Below are 22,012 nucleotides of genomic sequence, written 5' to 3'. Positions count from 1 at the left end.
GGGGGGAGAGAGAGAAGGGCAGGCGGACACCGATGTGTTTGAATGGGATAAGCAGAATTCAGGCATTTATCACACAAGAGCACACACTCTGTCTTCATGGCCTCAGCCGAGATAAAGGCCAGGTGAGGCATCGGTGGGTGGCGGCACTGAAGGGTTTCGACAGTACTGTGCGCGCGCATGGCTTTGAATGTGTGTTTCACGCTAGAGGGCCCCTCTTAACCTGCAGCAGTGTGTACGAAGCCTCTGCCGTAGAGGTGTGCCCGCTCGCTTCACTCAAACTCAATTGGACTGGCACAGAGCGTGCCAACACATTCCACCATTCATTTAAACTCTAGCAGCAGATGACCCTCTTAATCTTAATCTAAAACAATGTCATGGAGGAGGTGCCGTTAATGTCCTCACATCTACGAGATTTCGCTCTTTAATGACACTTAGTAAATAACTTTATCCACGAATAAAAACATCCAATTTAGAGACTTAAAATCGAATGTACGCCTGCAGCTTCCACTCTTAAAAGCGATTTCACCCAAAAATAATTTATTCACCCTCATGTCATTCGGAACCTACTGTATATGACTGATTCTTCTGTAGCACATAAAATAAAATATTTTGAAAAAGGTCTGTGTTTTTTCGGGGGGTTTTTTCATTCAATGAATGTCAACTATTGTTTTGGACCCCATTGACTTTTTGTGCAGACAAAAACAGTTAAAACATTCTTCACAATATCATTTGTTCTCAGGAGAAGAAAGAAAAGTCACACAGATCAATTCTAGGGTGAACTATCCCTTTAATATTGTAGAAAGACTTTTAGAATGTCTACTAAAGCAGTGACATGAGTTTTGATGAATGGTTCATGAATGGGTGCACTGTCCGACTGCTCGGCACTCGATATAGAGCATGATGGTGGGAACTGTCCGAATATGATCTGAATGCAAAGTGGACAGTGATATGATAAATCCACAAAGGATGTCCTGTCTGCTCAGTGGCCCATCAGGCCTGGCAGAGCGGGTCCGGCCTCAACGATGAAAGAAAAAAACAAAAACAAATCCATACTGGCCACAGGCTCCTCTCCAATCTATTTTCTGCTCAGCTGGTTTTAAATGAAGTTATTATGACTCATTAAAATGCCCGCAAGCTTGTGGAAGTCGGCCAATTACTATTTAAATTTAGCCTCCCCTTACAACCCCCCCCTCTTCCAGCAGCCCCCTCCCCCCCCCTTTCCAGCAGCCCCCTCCAACACACTACCAGCAACAACACACCGCAGCATTTTAACCACTGGCTCACAGCTGCAATCAAAGCCTTGATCTTTGAACACAAACAAACCCAATAAACAAACAAATCATCATTTTTTCCAGGGACTCTGCCAGTGCTGGAAATCTTGTGGTGGAATTGCAGCTCTTTTACCAAACTGGTTTAAATCAGCATGACCTAAAATGCCCGCAAACCAAGCTTGACTGATGTGTGCGGTTAGATCTGCAGGACTTGCAGAGTGGTATCACTCTGATGTTGATTAATTATTAGCCATTGTTGTGAATGAGTGACGAAATCTTGATTAGGTCAAGCCATTCCCTCATATGTATGTCAACAAAGCAGAGTTATCAGTGAGGTGAAAGCAATTGCGCCATAAAGATTTACCATGATGTAAACTAATATAAAACTGAGATACGGCTAAAAACAGCTTTCTAGATTGGATTGCGTCCAATGTTTGTTAGTGCCGTAAAACAATAAATGGGCCTTTCGGTCAGACACCATTAAGAACCCGGTCCACAATGTGTACAAATTTGACTGCAATATCCTTAAAATGATAACCATAATAAAATAGAAATAAATAAAAATAAAAAGTAATTTAACACAAATTTAAAATTAAATTATAAAAAATAAATAATAATACTGGTCATATTAACCAGTATTTATTTATTTAAGGTTACTCGAAGGGGTCAAAAATGTTTAGCTCTATCGGCTTACAAAATTAAATTATAGATAAATAAATACTGGTTACTCAATTTTTATTAAAACATTAATATTAATAATAAAAAAATCTAAGTATAAAATACACAAATATAGATAAATACATATAATATGAAGGTGTCACGTCAAATGCATTATGCCAGTCAATTTATGTGTTGCCTTCCACCAATATCCCAACATTCCCCAATCATGGAATAGTGGCTTCATTTCAATTCACAGCCACCCATCCATTCCAATGGCAGCACACAGGAACTAAATGCATTCCTTGCTGTAGTTCTTGTGCGCGCGCATATTGCATGTTTGCGTGTTGTGTGTGTTTTGCTGTACCGCTCTCATTTCCAGCAGAACAAATTAATCTGTGCCCTTCCAGCTACGCTCCCTTTTTGACAGAGGCTGCTCAGAGGAGAGAAATGATGAAGCAAATCCAAAATTCAATCGCCTGTGTTCTGTTTTAGAAGGCACACGGTGTACTGTACAGCCCATAAAACTCCCAAACAGCCTCCAGACGCTGCTGCAATCACCCTCCATCAAAACACTTTGTCTCGCATACAAAAATAAGACCCGGCATTGAGCTGAATACCAAATCAGCCCATTAGAGCACAGGGGCACTTGCTACTTAGCAACCAAAGGGATTTAAAGCTGCAATACCCGACAACAAAGGACTAAGATCAGGATCTTTTACAGGGTATTATAGCTGGTGTGAGCTTATTCCATGTTTTAATCGAAAAATGTTAACAAGATGATGGCTGCAATGAAAAGAGGCAGAGGAATGAAACAAATACCAAACATCCTTAAAAATGGAAGCATCATATATATATATAAAAAAAAAATAATTAAAAAAAAGAATATATATATATATATATATATATATATATATATATATATATATATATATATATATATATATATATATATATATATATATTTAAAAAAGCATTGCGATTTTTCTTCATTTGTCCGGGGAAAAGGCGTAAAAAGTATTGAGACATTTTACAAATTAACGATTTCAGAATTGTGTGTATTTCAATAATAACCAATGCAGGACCAAAATGTTCCATTACTCTGAGTAAAAAATTAAACTGTTAAATGCATTGTAATATCAAAGTTGGCCTTCAATTAGATATTTCTTTAATAGTAAATTATTTATAAAAATATAATATATTCTATAATTTAATATAATGTTTTTTATTTAGATTAGGAGGATATTAATTTTCATTAAGGGATATACTCTGGATTTCCACTACATTAATTATATATTATATATTTTAATTATATATAGCAGATAAAAACGATATATGTGACCCTGGACCACAAAACCAGGCACATGGGTCAATTTTTTTTAATTGAGATTTATACATCATATACAAGCTGAATAAATAAGCTTTCCATTGATGTATGGTTTGTTAGGATAGGACAACATTTGGCCGAGATAAAACTATTTGAACATCTGGAATCTGAAGGTGCAAAAAAAATTGAAACATTGAGAAAAATCGCCTTTAAAGTTGTCCATTCATGTTCGTGATTTTACTGCATTCACTCACAAAAATAAGTGTTTTATATATTTACGGTAGCACTGAAGATAGCAATGTGCTGAAACGTTTGCTTGCTGGTGTCTATTCTGTTTTTAACCCACATGCACTTTGCACTTTTTTGCACGATGCAATTTAAAAAATAAAAAATGTTTTTGTAGACTTTCAGTCTTGAGTGGATCAGTGTGCGGCCAGCCACCCTTCCTGTTTATATATTTACGGTAGGAAATGTACAAAATATCCTCATGGAACATGATCTTTACTTAATATCCTAATGATTTTTGGCATAAAAGAAAAATCTATATTTTTGACCTATACAATGTATTGTTGGCTATTTCCACAAATATACCCATGCGACTTGTGACTGGTTTTGTGATATGGATCCAGGGTCACATATTGGCCGATAAATCTAAATCCAAGTTTATATAATTTCCGAGAGACTGATTACCAAAACAAAAGTCTCATCATTAAAAGCCATGTCGCAAGCACACAATAATAATGTTGTCATTATAATTTTATGTAGCCCATATGACAGACTTGCGCTGCACATGTTGCACTGTATTTTTTTCTTTTTTTGAAGTGATTCCAATCATATTTCAAGCAATTCAAAACAATCATGGCGAACAGTGCGTATCTGAAGTGTCTCAGCTGAAGGAAATCCATTATTTATCTGCTTTAATAAATCAGGCAAATTTTCTTATCTGGCCGATAACGATAAAGTTAAAAATATCTATATCTATATATCTATCTATGTATGTATGTTCCGGAATTAAAACATTAACCACAGACATTAACATTTATCATGTCTGGCCCATCAGAGGAAGAGAGAGAGAAAAAAAAGGCCTTCCAGCTCACCCCTGGGCATCATGGGAATAAACTCTTGTCAGCTTTTGATGGGATGTAAACTTGTCAAACGATTACTGAGCCATTACCTCCCTGTGTAATCATTTCTCCTGGACCTTATAACAGAGGATTTATGTGGCACATAATTCAAACGCTGTTTTAAATGGGGATTTAATGTACATCAACAGGTCAGGGAAAGTATTATGGGTTTAAACCACCAGAGAGAACTTAGGGCACACTGCCAAACAGAAGCTCAGGCCATTTATCCATGCAGCCCGTCTTCCCCTGACTATTGCACATGAGGGAGGGAGGGACAGGAGGAGGGTGAGACGGGGGCTTTATCAGCTGCTGTGAAGAATTTACATGAGAGCGCTGAGCACCGGGGCATTCTCCCCCTTTCCCCCCACTCTTTATTTAGAGCCCTTTCTTCCATCCCACCCCTCCTCCTGTCCCATTTGCAGTCTCTCTATTTTGGAATATGTGGCTTGGAAAGCAGTCAAGTTTCATTAATTTCTAGTTTGGGTACAGTATGTTCCTGGACTCACATCTGCGAGCGATCATAAACGCTCTGGAATGTTGGCAGAACATCCAGACCTGCCGGCAGCTGATGATGTCATCACTGTGAGGGAAGAGCTGGCGAGAGGCCAGACTGTGGGAGCCCGGCGTTCTCTGACACAGAGAGAGAGAGAGAGAGAGAGAGAGAGAGAGAGAGAGAGAGAGAGAGAGAGAGAGAGAGAGAGAGAGAGAGAGAGAGAGAGAGAGAGAGAGAGAGAGAGAGGAGAGAGAGAGAGAGAGAGAGAGAGATATGTGCTCTGTCTTCTCTTTTCCTCTTCCTTCATGCCTCACATTTTTCAGTACTCTATTCAGCCGCCTAATGCAGTGGTTCTCAACTGGAGGGTAACAAAGATGGCTCACAGGTCTGTTTTGACAGGGTCACGGACAAGAGAGAAAGACCAGTGTTAAACAAATAATAACATGAAAAAAAATGTATCTACCTGTCACTTGGTCAAAGTTAACATGGCCAAGTTGTATAACATGGCCTCATCCTTAAAAACCATGAACACAAGTAACAAATAATATAATCCCAGAAGACATTTAAACACTTGCAATGCTGATGGTTTATGTACCTTATGACCATAATGATTTTTGTGTGGTGAACTATTTGCTACAGTGTAGAGATGAGGCATTTATGTGGCACATAATTCAACAGTAAAATAATTATAATAATAATAATAGTTATATAAAATAAATGATGATAGTGCTAAAATAATAATATTGTTGTAAATATATAAAATAATATAAATTAATTGTATTGTATTATATAAATATAAGTATTGTATTGTTGTATTGTATTATATAAAGTAACAAATATATATAAATTTAACGATATAATATTTTAAATAAAATATTTTATTTTATGGTATAAAATATTAATCTTTTTTTTTTTTTACTTTTTTTTATTGCTGCTGTTATATTAATATTATTAATGCAATACTGAGTTGGGTCACCACTTAATGTCCAAACTTTAAGAAAACTGAGAGCCACTGCTCATATTACACACAAGGCAAATGTTGGCATACTATGACTTCAGATTATGCTAGTGTGAGAAATGAAAGCAGCTCAGGAACATTTATTTTTCTCACCTTAAAGAGCGAGGACACAGATCTGAGAACTGCTCCTGTGCTTAAACGCAGTGTCAACACATGCAGCTGAGGACATGAACCAGGAAACCAATGTGAAATGGGCAGACAAAAGCTCCTACACAACGAAGATAATAGCTCGGCAACAATGGAGCTAAACAACAGCCTTTGGGCCAAGTAACAGCCATAATTGAAACGGCTAATTCGCTGTCATCAAAAGAAAGAAAAGCCCATGTGCTTGCAAGTCAACTTGTAAGCAACAGCTGATAGATCACAAAAGCCAGGAAAACGATTCCGGTTTCTTCTAAATGACTATGTTACGGAAGAGTTACAAACTCTTTTTTCAAACTACTTTTATAAAAAAAAAAACAGCCATATTGGCATTTATGTGTGATTGCAATGGTAAAGGCGCATGCCGAGCTGCTGGATAGCGTACAAGGGGTCTTGCTGTGTTAGACCTGTCTCAGTCTACTGAGCTAATGAAGTCAAGTGAGGTCCACAGGCTGGGCCCTCTGGAGAATAACACACAGACTTAATCAGCCTGGACCAGGCACTTCGGCTTGCTAATGAGAGTGTTCACACAGTCCCCAAGTGTACCCGTACATGTATGCATGTGTGTGGACAGTTCAATTCACCAAGCTTTGCCCAAAGAAGTAGGTAGAAAAGAATGAGCCTGCCTTTTATCCATGTTATCTGCCACAAGTTACTTCACCTCAAGTTGTCGACCTTTTGTCTAAGGAACTGCAAAAGCTACAGACGATTATAGCGTCAGATAAAAAAAAAATATTACGATAAATGCTGAATATCTTACGCTGAAGCAGCTAGACAAATGAGCCAACATGGACAAGTTGAATAACATACTATAAAAAATATAAAAAATTCATTTCTAAATATATATTTAAATATATAAAAACACACAGTACATAAACATATATTTTAAGAATATAAAAAGGCATTTAAATTAGCATTTTTATTAAATGTTATATTAATACAATAGTTGTTTGACCTCTAACAGCTACAGCCAGTTATTGCTACAGAAAAAAATAATTATGATAAATTCCGAACAGCTTGAAGCTAGACAAATTAGTTATGGAAAACCCTGAGAAAAAAACTAAACGATGAAAAGACATTGTAATAATTACGTAAAAATATATTAAAAATATGAATAAAATACACAATATATAAAACCGATATTTTAAAAAAAGTATGCTATATTAATACAATAGTTGTTGACCTCTAATAGCTACATTCTGTTATAGCTGCAGATTAAAAAAAAATATTTAAAAGTAAAAAAAAAAATATGGAAGATTTATGCCAAAAAGCCTATGTTGATCTGTAATCCCAGCGAAAAGCTTTGCCTCCCCAAAAATGGATCAAAATATGTCCCTTGGCTAGCCTACCCAGACCACGCTCTGCACTCTTTGAAGTCACAAGGGAAGCTCACATAACACTAATAGCCTAGTCGTGCTCCAAATGGCTGAGTCACTTTTTTCCCCCCTTTTTTTTTTGCTTCAATGCTGTGCTGCCTCACTACCCAGCAGCTCGCAGACCATGTTGACCTTAAACCAGAGAAAAAAAACACACACATTTTTCCATTATCAGCCTCTCACCGCAGTGCACTTCCACCCAAACGCCAGGACGTGAGGCCTCACAAGCCCCTGAAAAAACAAAAAAACAAAACAGCCACCACAACCACTGCCGTCAGACAATAATTTGAAAAAAGACAACACAGAAAAAAAAAAAAAAAAAAAAAGGAAAAAAAAAAAACTGGCGCAAGATTCACTGTACATACTGTACCCTGGGCTGTGGCAGGCGGCCCAGACTGGCGCCCTGCCAAGTCCACAATAAAACAAACAGAGACGGCGTGCACCAACAGAGAGGAGCGAGGGGTGTGTGTGTGTGTGTGACTGAAATGGTACACCACAATACACACGACATACCTAATCCCATTCTTCAGCACCTTCTCCTGAAGATGAGGGAGCGGAGGAGGTGGAGGGCAAAGCCACTTGCTTAGTGTCACCGTTGTGAACGCTGATAAAAATCAAACCGCTCAGAACAGGAAGGATAAAAACAGAAAGTTTGCAATGAAAGAACAAAGCACACACAAAAAAAACAACAACAATCAAAGAGCCTCGCCGTGTCTCTGCCTCTCTGCCACTCTGTCTGTCTATAAAAGTGTTTCCACTGAAAAGCTTGAGCATTACACAAGAGTGAAGCTCTCAAGAGCCAGACTGCTACAAACAAAAACCAGGTTAGCGCTATGCGTCAAGCATCGAGCATATGAACGTTAAAACTGTTTTGTTCTAGGGGTTATTTGTGCTCTGTTTTGATGCACTAAAAATAAGCCGCCTCGCAATGCTCGCTTATTCCGCCTGTTGAGGGAGGCTGTCTGAGACTGTTTTTGGTAAAGATCTTAAGGAATTAAGACTGGTTCTTGTGCCGTTTTCAATGCAAAACTTCTATTGTGATTACCGATATTTCTCATTTTTGGCTCAAACTTACAAGGGTGATGTAAATAAAGGGGAAAAAACAGAAACTATATGTGGCAGAGTGCTTGAACACGGCCAAGCTCAGCCACCTCGTGCAGATCCCCTCATCAGATGTTTGTTTCAGGGATCTGAGATCATTTCACAAGGATTTGGGGAACGCTATAAATTAACTTGAAATCCAACCGAGTTTGATGTGACAATAGGCTTTAAGTATAATAGCTTATTCTAATATTAATTTTATAAAGTTGAGGAAGGAGGAGGAGGATTAAAAGGTGAAGAAGCTGATGATAAAGATGGAGAAGGAGAAGAGGAAGCAGCAGCAAATGAAGATGAAAAAAGGTGGCGATGAAGAAAATCAGGGGAAGAAGCAGCAGCAGAGTAAGAAGAAGAGGAGGAAGAGGAAGATGATGATGAGTAAAAAACATGACGAGTAAAAGCAGCATCAGAGGAAGTAGTAGAAGCAGGAGCAAAAACAAGAGTAAAGCAGCAGCAAAGGAAAGGAGATGAAAAAGAAGGTGGTGATGAAGAAAAGCAGGGGAAGAAGCAGCAGGAAAGGCAGAGTATGAAGAAGAGGAGGAAGATGATGAGTAAAAACAGGAAGAGTAAAAAGCAGCAGCAAAAACAAGAGGAAAGGGAAGCAGCAACAGCAAAGGAGAGAAGGAAGCAGCAACAGCAAAGGAGAGAAGAAAGCAGCAGCAGCAGGAAAGAGAAGGAAGCAGCAGCAGGAAAGGAGAGAAGGAAGCAGCAGCAGCAAAGAGAAGGAAGCAGCAGCAGCAAAGAGAAGGAAGCAGCAGCAGCAAAGAGAAGGAAGCAGCAGCAGCAAAGAGAAGGAAGCAGCAGCAGCAAAGAGAAGGAAGCAGCAGCAGGAAAGAGAAGGAAGCAGCAGCAGGAAAGAGAAGGAAGCAGCAGCAGCAGAGGAGAGAAGGAAGCAGCAGCAGCAAAGAGAAGGAAGCAGCAGCAGGAAAGGAGAGAAGGAAGCAGCAGCAGCAAAGAGAAGGAAGCAGCAGCAGGAAAGAGAAGGAAGCAGCAGCAGGAAAGAGAAGGAAGCAGCAGCAGCAGAGGAGAGAAGGAAGCAGCAGCAGGAAAGGAGAGAAGGAAGCAGAAGCAGCAAAGAGAAGGAAGCAGCAGCAGCAAAGAGAAGGAAGCAGCAGCAGGAAAGGAGAGAAGGAAGCAGCAGCAGCAAAGAGAAGGAAGCAGCAGCAGCAAAGAGAAGGAAGCAGCAGCAGCAGCAGCAAAGAGAAGGAAGCAGCAGCAGGAAAGGAGAGAAGGAAGCAGCAGCAATGGAAAAAAGAAAGCAGCAGAAGGAGCAGCAGAGGAAAAATCAGCAAAAGAAGCAACAGAAGAAGCTGCAGCAGCAGAATAAGAAACGGAAGCAGCAGCAGCATTGTAAAAGAAAGAACAATTTTTGATGTAATCGAGTCCAAAAAAACCATTGTCGTTTGAGAAAATGAGTTGATGTTTAAAGCGGGGGACAGTGTAAACAGAAGACAACTGACACCCTTAAACTCTTGAGCCGCAGTGACCGATGTTCAGACTACAGCAAACTCCTGCAGTGTGAGGCCGCGCAAACACTAACAACACACCGAATGACACTCAGTCCTTCTGTTTGGAGAGTCACTGAGCAAGTCAGTGGCTTTACAAAGGTCTTTTTGAAGCGTTCTGTAGCCCACAGTCTCATGCAACCCAGCTTCTGAGCACAGGATTATCCGCAGTCATATTATCCAAACTGCACAAGCCAGTCTCCCATAAGGATTTCTGGATTACTATGACACAGAACATACTTTTGCACGAGTACAGGCGTATCTGCGGGTCAGTGCGGAATACCAAACAGAGGTATTCATCGGAGTTCAGACTCTGCTTCTTTGTCTCATTGCAAAACAGCTCTCATAAATGTCACCGTGCTCCATGCTCCATGGGCTGCCATTATGAGCGCACGAGTACTACAATATCTCCACAGAGTCTGTTATTGAACAAGCATCTTGGGATTTGAACAGCCTCTAAAATAAACATTAGATATTTCCTTAGAGCAGAGTCTGCCATGCTGAGTCGTGCATGAATTGAATTGGGCGTCCCAGCGTGAGATGTCACTCATCTCTCCACTCCACATGGTTTTAAACGTCCCTACAAAAAGTCAATCTCATCTCACTATATGAAGATATTGACAGCAAAATTTTCCACTGGTGCAAGGCAGAAAGGTTTGGATGTGTAATCTGAAAGTTTTTTTAAACTAATCTAATCTAAACCCCTAATTACTGTAGAATCAATTACCTCGGCACAGCACTCGCTCTTAATTATCATAAACCCGAGAGGGCTCTACAGGGTGGGGGGCAAAAAGTCTACAAAATTTGACCACTGTGCATGTCTGGTGTGCAGTAAGGACTTTGACTTCACTGGCCTGTGAATTTGGCAGTTGCAGAAGGAGGTGAAGGGAGATTCCTGTTGGCCTGGGTTGGAAACCCAGAGTCCCACTGCTTTTATAGACAAACCCAGATTCACTACAGACTAAGAAAGAGCGAAAGACTTAAAAAAAACACATACAACCTCCAGAAATCAGCTGAAAACAGAGGAAGATATTGTAGGATACTACATAAAGATTAAATAGAAATGCTCTACCTTACAAAAGTTTGGGGTAAGTAAGATTTTTTAAGTAAATCAATACTTTCATTCAGCAAGGATGCAATAAATTCGTCAAAAGTGACAGTAACAGGCATTTATAATGTAAAAATATATATAGATAATATATATAGATGATAATAAGAAATGTTTTGCAAATCAGCCAATTAGAATGATTTCTGAAGGATAATGGGACACTGAAGACTGGAGTAATGGCTGCTGAGAATTTAGTTTTGCCATTACAGGAATACATTACATTTTAAAATATATTAAAATCATTTTAAATTGTAATACAATCTCACAATATTAATGTGTTTACTGTATTTTTTTTACCAAATAATGCAGCCTTGATGAACATAAGTTACTTCTTTAAAGTAACTTCTTTCTTCTTGTACTGCAAGTAGTCAAATGTATTATGATTTTTTAATTTATTATGATTTTTTAAATTATTTGAAACCATCTGGTGACTTTCTATTGATTGCAATTCAGTTCCTCTTCCTGTAAATACAATTTAAATTCTAATTCAAATATCAAACGTATAAATTGAAAGTGAGCCAATTCTTATATTCTGAATTTCACCCAACCCTAAAAAAAAGAAGCATCCACATTAGTCATGATACCTGAGTGAGACAGCAAGTGCATCCTTAGGCGCAGACTGTCTAGGAAGCGTTTGCCACAAAGCTCACATCCGTAGGTCTTCATTCCGCTGTGCAGCTTCCTGCAGGGAGAAACAGGACAAAATAACATCAGCCAACACTGTTCATGTTACTCACAAAAAAAAAAATCAAAAAAAAAAAATCAGGCAAAGCATCTGGGTATACTACAGTATGAGATTCGAATAATTTGCTAAATGGCAAAGACAGAATAGACGGGAATTTACTTCTCACCACACCACACCAAGAAAAGAAAAAAATGGTAAAACCGCTGTTTATCTCGAGAGAGAACTAAACCAGTTTTTGCAACCAGTCAAAGTTAAACCTGCACATCTCCCTCTCATCAAACACTTCAGCTGATTATTCCCATATTAGATGATCAGAATACATTTAAGTTTGTCACTAGACGTCGTGAAACGCCTTGAAAGCAAAAATTATCAATGGCACATGAGGGTTCAAAGACCTATTGTTCATTCATTCAGTTCCCTGAGTGGAGATGAAGGAGCTCTTTATCTAAACAGGAACATATAGATGGCCATGAGCCCTCAGATAAGAGTTACTTTAACGGCTGAGTCGAGCTGCAGGGCGCATTTCAAACAGGGGGTCAACTTTTCATGAGCTGAAAGTGAAACATTTGTTCTCTTCAATTATTGGATTGAGGAAAGATTAACCTAACAGAATGGAGCCACACACGGAAGCATGTGCCCCCATTGAATTTTGAGTCAAGTGGACATTCAAAAGCCATTTTGATGAATTAAGATAAAAGTTCTGCTTTTTTACTTTACTAAAATTAAATAAATAAACAGAAAATAATTAAATGAATGTTTATCAAAAAAAGTGAAGAACAACTACTAAGTAGTCAAAAAAAATATTTTTTTCCCCTTTGGTCATGGTTTTATCTCGCCTAGGGCACCAAGTGAGTCAGTACTGCCACATGGCGCTCCATTGAGCACAGGAAGAGACAAAGATGTCCTTTTGTTTCACTGTCCTTTAGATTAAGTCTGAAACCTGGTGCAGACTGGCTATTTTGTAGTGTATTTACCATTTCTACAATTAGCATTCTGGCTTTGGCCCATAACCCATGTGTGGATTTAAATCAACCCATGAATGCCCATGTGTGACTTTCTCAGGCTTGACAACAAAAGATCCCGAGCATCTGCATCTTTTCAACTGCACTAATCCTCAGATGCATCACATCCGATTGCTAATAAGCCAGTAGAAATGATCGAAAGTCAACACTGATGAACTAACAAACTCAAGCTAGTCACAGCCACCCATTAGGAGTATGAAACTCAGTCACGGCAGGTAAGAGGTTTTATGGGTTGTGGTGTAGAGGAAGGCTGCACAAAGAACGAGGTTTGTAAGAATGCCACGAGAACACTGGCAACTTGCTGCAAGTGGTGAACTGAATTGGTTTTTATTAGCATGCTTACAGCATTTGGTAATTGTTTCCAGAGTGGTAATTAGCTCATTGTTTGCACTTTAGTGCCAAATGTATACATCTTTAATGAGGAACAAAGATGTGTATTCTTCACTTTCTATTCATACTACATAGGCAGGCTTCCTTTCTTTAAACAGTGTCATTTTCATGCTAGTTAAATCCATAAGCAGTTTGGTTCAATTGATTCGTTGGTTGATTCTTTTAAGACGACGCACTAACCAAAAACTATTTTTTAATCGGACAACCTCTCTGTTTGAAGTTGTGTGAATCAGCGTCACATGCTGGGTTGTAATGATTTAAGCTTTTATTCTCTGTTCTTATAAACAAGAGTTGGCAGAACATAGAAAAAGTGGCAAGAATTATGAAGCAAGGAAGTGTGGTTTAACCTCAGCGAAAAAAAAAAAAAAAAAAAAAAACACGACGGAAAACCATTTTGAGGTTGAGAATCGCAAAAGAGACTTCAGAAAATAAACAAAAGAGGGGGGGGGTTAGAGAAAACTTGCAATGCATCCAAAATCCTGATGGCTGTCTTCTAGATGGGGATTGTGGAGACCCAACAAACAAAGAGAAGAATGAAGCAGCAAAGCCCTTTGGCAAGCTGCAAGTAATTAAAAAGGCCTGTAAACGCCTTCCAGGATAAAGGGCACTTCAAAAGACGGGCGGGCGAGTGAGCGCGCGAGAGGGAGCTGGGAAAAGCCAGGGGTCTGTGCACCTTTGGGATCTGGGCTAATGCGGCACAATACAGAGATACTGTAGGGGGAACACTCAAAGGCCTTTGTGTGCCTTCAATCTAGCCATTGTCCCTCTCCTGAGGTCTGAGGAGAGCGCGCTTCTACTGATTAGAGACTGACAGAGAGCGCATACTGCGGAGTGACCCTCCGAGCCCTGAGGGGATGTTTGAGAGCTGAGAGAAGGCAGACCGGCTACTTGAGGCAGGAAGGGTTGACTTACACTACATATTTTACATTAGAATAATAGACTTCTGCTGTCATCTAATGCTAAGTTCATTACCTGACAAAACGGTTACTACCTTTACAAATGTCACTTTCAATTAGGGATGCACAATATCTCCAGGGATGTACCAGGGTTATTATAGTTAAACTAAAACCATACAAAACATTTTTGTTACTTCAAAAAAAAAAAAAAAAAAAAATTATATATATATATATATATATATATATATATATATATATATATATATATATATATATATATATATATGTAAATATATAAAAAAAACGCATTTTATTTTATTACAGCTAGTTTCTGTACTACAAAATGACACAAACACAACAAAATTACTAAAACTTTAAAATTTAATTGAATATATAATTGCACATGCATATTTCCCCTATTTTTACATTTAGTAAAAATGTCATCATCTATCACACATTTTTTTTTTTTTTACATGTTAAACGTAATCTTTACCAAATCTCAAAATGATTTTGCATTTTCATATTAAGTCATACTGTCAATATAATACTGTGATGCCTAAATTCACATTTTTTAGTTTAAAAGTTGAATTTTGTTTGTAATTTAAATTGTGCTTAATTAATAATTTATTCAGACAAAATAGTGTCGTTCATATATTGGTAGTCAATAGTATTGGTCATATATTGGTTATTAACGATAGTATCAAAATACATATCAGCTTATCTGTATCTGCCATCTCTGTTCCAATCCTAATAAAGAGTTTTGCATTGACTGAAGCAGTAAGACGTTTACATGCAATATCATGGTTTGCTTAAAGCGGAGGGAGGTAATTAGTTTTATCTGTGCCTCATTTTTACAGGTGCTTGGGAAGCGAGGGCGACCCTGAATACGACATGCTCAAACCTGCTTCCAGCGTAGAGTGCGGCAGCAGTCCTGTCGTAAAGGCAAAGTTGCTGGGTCACCTGTCCCTGCAATTACTACAAGTTCTATTTTCTGGACAACCAGAAGTAAAGCCTCTGTAGATTTTATGGGATATATATGCCTCTCCAACCAGCTGTGCTCTGGTCTCAGAAACTGTATATTGTGTGTGTGTGTGTGTGTGTGTGTGTGTGTGTGTGTGTAAGCAGAAGAGAAAGGGGAGGGGTGGCTCTCTGTGTGCCTGAAACAGACTGACTGTAGTCATTAAGGAAGCAGGCATAAAACTCTCAAGCCATTTACTCAGTTAATAAGCGACTTTGTCTAACAGTCAGTTTTGACAACGGCAATAAATTTTAAATTTATGTCAACAAAACATATGCTGAACACCTCATTTCAATGCCGGAGTGGCATGCTGGCTCGTAAATCAGCCCTGTGTTTGAAACCTGAGTAGATTACGGGTCTGTGTTATTGAGCTGTTAGAGCCCGACCCATATAAACCTGAACTTTCTCACTCCTGAGTGGACCCCAGGCTGTACATCATAGCTAGGAGTTCCCCTGTCGGTGTGGCCCGCTCGCTGCCCCCCAGCAGGCCGGAATCCTAAAAAATAATAGGTTTTAGAAGGCATGCAAGTAGGTAAAACTACATATTTTTAACAATGACTAGTTGGATGCCTAAAATGACTACTTGACTGTTCAGTCTTAAAGGGAAAATTCACACAAAAAAAGAAAATTCTGCCATCATTTACTCAACCTCATGCTGTTCCAAACCTGAATGACTGGGAACACAAAAGCTATTTTGAAGAATATTGGTAATCAAACAGTTGTAATGACTGTTGATTTTCATTGTATGGAAGGGAAAAAGAAAAAGAAACACTTCAAAATATCTTCTTCTGTGTTTCACAGAAGAAAGTAAGTCAAACAGGTTAAACAGGCACACACTTAAAATGCTGGGTTGTTTCAACCCATGTTTTGGTCAAATATGGGCAAACCCAACAGTTAGGTTTCCAACAGTTGGGTATGTCCATATTTGACTTAAACATGGGTTGAAATAACCAATATTTTTTTAGAGTGTGAACTGTACCTGTCTAATAAGAGTAAGACAATGTTTGGGCTCACCTGACCCTTATCATTTTAAAAATAGCTAAATAGAGTGCAACGGAATGAAATGGGTATCAAGACACATGATGTCTTAATACAACACTCATGGTGGGACATTCAAAATCAGCATGAGATTCACCACAACTCCCAAAGACCCTCATCTGAATGTGTATGGCTATAGATTTTTGAATGGAATGAAAACTTTTCTGAAACCGTTTAACCAAAGTCCCTTTCAAGAAAATTCTGTTCACTCTATGTCCACATTTGCAACGCCTCCGGGAAGCTATTTCGGGCATCCAAGACCAAGTCAAATCTACTTGAATGGGGGAACTGCTTGCTGAACTTACAATTAAATAACACATTTCAAATCAGCAACAAAGTCTGACATAAAGCGTCGCATAAATGCTATTTATTCTGCTCAAATAGCGATAAAAAAGCATATTTTTCAGACCAGACATTGTACATCTGCAGTCCTAAGCGCAAGTCTCAGGTTTCTATGGCAACTGGAGCTTTTAATGGCAGCTTTAGTGACACGATGACTTTATCAATCAACAATTGGCTCTTTTATTTAGAAGGCGGGACTTAATCCGCCATATTGTGCATTGCAGTTTCTGCCATTCATACGTAATATGAGTGCACCGTCTTTGTATATCTAAAGCCTTTGGTAACATCCAAACAGCTAAAGTGCTGTCAGTAAACTAATTGAAGCACTGATGCTAAAATATCAAAATATAGATGTCACAATACACCAGTATTGACAATAACAGTGATATTTAAAAGCATGAAACAATTTAATCATGTTAATTAATACTGCAATATGATAATATTGTAAATAATCTATGGCCAGTCGACCTTCCAACATAGTAGGTGGCCGTATTGCACCTTAATGCTGGATGCCACATGTCATAAAACAGGACAAGACAATGTTGACGGAGTGTAGATACTACTGCCACACAAAATCACTTAGGTAGAGATGACAGACTAAAGTGAGAAAAGATAGAAAAGTGAATTTTTTGGATTCCGCAAAAAAGAAGGGGGTTGTTAAGACACAACAGTAAATTATTTGTATGCATTTTTGAACAGTTGTAGTTACAAACTCTCTCTTTGCCTTCTTGCCTTCCTTTTTTCCAAAACTTCTTTATCAAAATAATATCGTTATTGCGAATTCTTTTGGCCTTGCTAATCATGTAATGGAAATCTGATACGGTGACAGCCCTATATCAAAACTTAAGATAAGAAAAATAATAAAAAACTATTCGAGCTAGTTGGAGTAGTTGGCAATTTGAAGGAGCTGATTCGATGCTGAATGCTCACACCAATAAAGTACGCTCTACTGTCCACTGTCTACTGTCATCCACCTTATCCTTTTTATCCAGGGTCTTTCATCTGTCTGGCTCCACCCTGATGAAACTGGTTGGAGCACCACTAGGCTCAGGATCAACATCTGTAGTGGAGGGGCATGTGATAGGCTGCGTGCACTAGGCCAAAGAAATGATAATGCAAAGAAAATCATGGGAGAGTGGAAGGCTGTTTCCTGGGAACAGAGAAGCTGGCCCGTGCAGTCAACCATGCCCCTCTCATTCATCTGCTTTTAGAAGGTCCCACTCAATCCCTAAAAGGCATGCCGGCCCATGTGCACACTCAGATTAAGGTATTTGTCAAAGGGGGCCAACAATGCACAAGAGAGGGAAAGAGAAAGTGGGATGGGGGGCCAATCTGTCAATCCACTGCTGCACTTGAGCTTAATAGAGATTTCAGTGAGGTGTTGACACCACGCTGCCACCACATTAACATAATGATGATTAATGTTAATTGACTTTTCAAAAGACCCTCTTTAGTAAAGAACAGTTGACTGACCTCGGCTATAAAATGCTTTATTACAATGTCCAAATGTCAATAGAAAAACAATGTCTTGTGTTCAACAGGGAAAGCAAAGCATAGCGAGCCCAACAGTCCAAGAAAACATTGATAATCTAATTTAAACCTGTAAATAAATAGTTTATTTTGATTTAAAGTTTCACATTTTGAAAAAGTATGATTCAAGCAACATATCAAATGTACGGTTCAAAAGTTTGGGGTCAGTAACATTTTTTTTGGATGCATAACATTTATAAAGAAAACCAGCTGCTAAAAATGCAGCTGTGCCACTACAAAAATAAAATTACATTTATAAATATTAAAATTTAAAAGTAATTTTATATTGTAATATTATTTCACCATATTACTGTTTTTACTGTAATAATAAATGCAGCATTGGTGAGCATAAGACTTCTTTCAAAAACATTTTAAAAATCTTACCGAACTCAATGTTGGAACAATAGTGTATATATTAATATATACTAAAATAAAATATAATATATGCATATAAATACACATACAAATATAAAATATAATAATATGCATATAAATACACATACAATTTTTCAATGTTTATTTTAATTCATTCAAATTGTTATGCTATGTTATGATTAAAATAAAACACTATCTTTGAACTTCATTGCATATGAAATAATAAAAATGGAGCAGTACTAAAGATTTAATACTTGAGAAAAATATTTTAAAAAAGACTCAAAACCAGTTTAGTCTCGCTTCTGAGGGATGAGACATCGCTAAACTGACTGTTTGCGGTATATCTGCTTAATTTTAGCAATCTTCGGTGAGACTACCAGCATGTCTTTTCCCCAGTCTTTTCCAGTCCATTAAGAATGAATGAGCCAGACAATGGCGAATCAGATGGCGAAAAAACAAAAAAACAAAACAACAGCATCAACAACAAAAACCAACCAAATTTCAGCTGTTCGAGATAAGCCCACCCTTAACCCCTGCAACTGCATCCATGAAAAGCCATTACTGCGTTTATGAGCCGTGCGCCACTTCTCCCTCGCTCTCTTTATCTCTTTCTCTCTCACACACAATGTGGTTACGCTCTATAAGATACAATTGTGCTTGAATATATTATTTTGACTGACAGAAAATTACATAGTACTGCCAGTCTCTCTCACTGTTTACCAACCCTGTTTTTATGTCTATCCTTTGTTTCAAGATCTTTTTTTCTCAGCCTTTTTTTTTCATGATCGGAATGTATCAAATGGCTGGGTAATTCTCAGCGGCGCGGGCTGTTTATCAGGAGTCCTCCTGTACATATCAATGACTCGGCCTTCTCTCCCTGCGGCGAGACATTCATATGAATTCCAGCCACACTCGCACATACTGCAGACTCGTGCTAAGCATAGATGAGTAGCGGTTGAAGAGAGATACAGGCAGAGAAAGAGAGACAGTGTGAGAGGAAGAGAGAGACGAGGATGGCTCCCTTTATTACGATTCCCACTACACACACACACACACCAACAGACACTAACAGATTTCACCTACAGCTCGACAGATAAGAATAGACAACATTTACAACATATTGTGTGAAAGAGGAAAATGGCAGGCAATCAAAACATTTAACGGGCCATTTCCAAATAACAGCCAGGAATTAGCTGAGCAAAGTTGCTGCGAAATTTTATGGGCAAAGAATGTCTATTGTCAATAGTGTAGTTATGTATAAAACATAGAAGTCACTTTCAAACCAAGCAGTCGCAAAATATTTCACCATTGCACAAAATTCCAGGTTGAGTGGAACCCTAGAAACAACGATAGATGTGGCCGCACCTTAAAACTTCTTTTGGCCAAATTCTAAAAACCCAATATAATTCAAACTAAATCGAAGAACAAACTGGTGTGACATCATTTCGAACAAAATCAGGCCAAAACATTGTTGGTTTTGTTCATTTCGGGAGTTCGAAACAGCTTGCCTAAGGGAACTTTCTGGAAAAATTTGCTCCGGCTGGTAAACACCTTCGAAGTACCATTGGACCGCGGCGATTAGGTAATAGGTAGAAGCGCTCTTGGGCTCCACCCTCTTTGAAGTGAAAAACACTAGACAGCTTTATAGTAGAAATTGAAGTGTAAGTGTTTAAAAGCAATCTATTGTAAAAAGTGCAATATAAATAAATGTGACGCGTCTTGACTGGAGAGCTGTACTGCAGAGCTGGTGCAAACATATCCACATCGGATCATGATCAGATGCTTTCTTAACTGCGGTTTTCTCACTGCTGTCATTTTTGCCACTAAATGTAGAACGAAAAAGAACTTCGCTACGAGTATATCAGGGCTCTATGGCAGATTGAAGAGAGAGAACGGCAATCCCATAATACACTGCAACAATCTCAAAAACATGGCAAAGCGAAATTATTCTAAATATCTAACTCAATAACTAAATAAATTAAATTATAATAATAAAAATAAAACAAACAAATAAATAAATGTTACCTACACACAGCAAACCAACACTGCGAACAAAGCGAAATAAATTAATCGAATAATAACAAAAGTCATGATTATTATTATTTATACAATTCTAAGTAAATAAAAAAATAAAAAATTATATATCCTACAACACGCACACACAGAGTTCAGTCGAACTGAATGTGGAATATTTTACACACTATTTGTTTGTGTGCTATCTCTTTTGCTTGTTAGAGAACCATTAGCTTATCATTCCAAATCAGGAGAACTAATGCTTACTAAGAAGGAAGCTAAGTAGGCTGTAGCTAGCAAGGCAGCTCACTAGGCTAAAAACCATAGCCCTGTTGCAAGAAATTACCAAAGATGCCATAAGCATTTTTGGTTACACTTTATTTTAAGGTGTTATTGTTACAGTGTAATTATATATTTAAGTACTGAGTAATATTAAGCAACTACATGTACTTACTATAGGGTTAGGTTAGGGTAGGATTAGGGTTTGGTTGAGGGTTAGTTGCATGTAATTATGCATAATTTACTGTTATTACAATAATAAGTACATGTAACATGTAACAAGGACACTGTAAAATAAAGTGTTACCGCATTTTTTTTTTTTTTTACGCCCTATGTCATCAATAAATCCCTGCCTTGTTTTGTGGATCAATCTTGTTTTTCGGTGAACATCCCATGCTGGGTGGCTGAACCACACCGTGGAGACTAGGTTAAATAAGCATGATGTAGTCCAGACTCTTCTATGAGAAGGGAGGGGGGTCTCTTCAAAAACAAGACAGCGAAGGTGTATTGGGAGACTGGGGCGTTGAACAAAGCTCAATTATGTTGTCCGGGGGAACGACACAGCACTCCTTTCATTATCCTTTCGAAGCCTCTTTTCTGTGGAGTCAACAGGCAGAACTGTGGCGCATTAGCTGCACACAAGAGCTCTGTCAGGAAGCGGGCTTAAGCCGGCGCTCCTAATTGCGCTACCTGGGAAAAAGAGACACATTCCCCCTGTTCTAATCCACAATTTATACCTGCACCCTCAACAACAGCTCAGGGGAAAGGATTCACACCTAATGCCTCATTCACTGGCAGCCATTACAAGACAGCCTCTGTGATTAACCTAATGACACAAACTAGAGCTCTATGACCGGCGCATTTGCCAATAAAAGGGATACCGTGACGTTTAAGGTTATTGATGGTGACAGAAGGAGGAGTCTTTTTTCTTTTTTTTGAGGACACTCATGTTTGCAAATATATCAGGTCTGTGTTCAGTGATTAGCTCTGTGATTTGAAAGCCTGTGACACTTACAATAATAGCTGTGCCGGCTAATCAAGGGTTTGCGCTTCTTGGTAAAAATGAGACCGAGAAGAGAGAAAAGGAGAGAGAGAGAGAGAGAGTGAGTGCGGAAAGGAGAAAACAAGAAAAGCGCTGGGTTAACTGACATCTTTAAGCCTGGCAGAGTGTGAGGTTAAATGGCAGCGCAAGCTCCCAAATCCTCTTTTTCTTCTCCTTTTATCACAACGCCAGCCTCTTTCTATCTCTGAATATAGCAATTCTTTCATTTCTCAACATTCCTTAGCAGTCTGTTATGTTCTTGTT

General features: G+C 38.5%; 1 protein-coding gene across 2 annotated transcripts in view; it reads right to left on the bottom strand.

Moving 5' to 3' along the window:
- Window positions 1–22,012, bottom strand: part of zbtb16a (zinc finger and BTB domain containing 16a) — a 107,852-nt gene that overhangs the window by 50,936 nt on the left and 34,904 nt on the right. For both annotated transcript variants that reach the window (XM_082141139.1, XM_082141140.1), the window contains exon 3: window positions 11,703–11,800. In XM_082141139.1, the coding sequence (XP_081997265.1) occupies window positions 11,703–11,800 (98 nt within the window). The remainder of the gene's footprint in view (window positions 1–11,702; window positions 11,801–22,012) is intronic.

This window comes from Leuciscus leuciscus (assembly GCF_965113295.1).
Source record: "Leuciscus leuciscus genome assembly, chromosome: 16".
Classification (NCBI taxonomy): Eukaryota; Metazoa; Chordata; class Actinopteri; order Cypriniformes; family Leuciscidae; genus Leuciscus; species Leuciscus leuciscus.
Note: the sequence above shows the minus strand (reverse complement) of the source record. Positions and strands in the feature narration are given on the sequence as shown.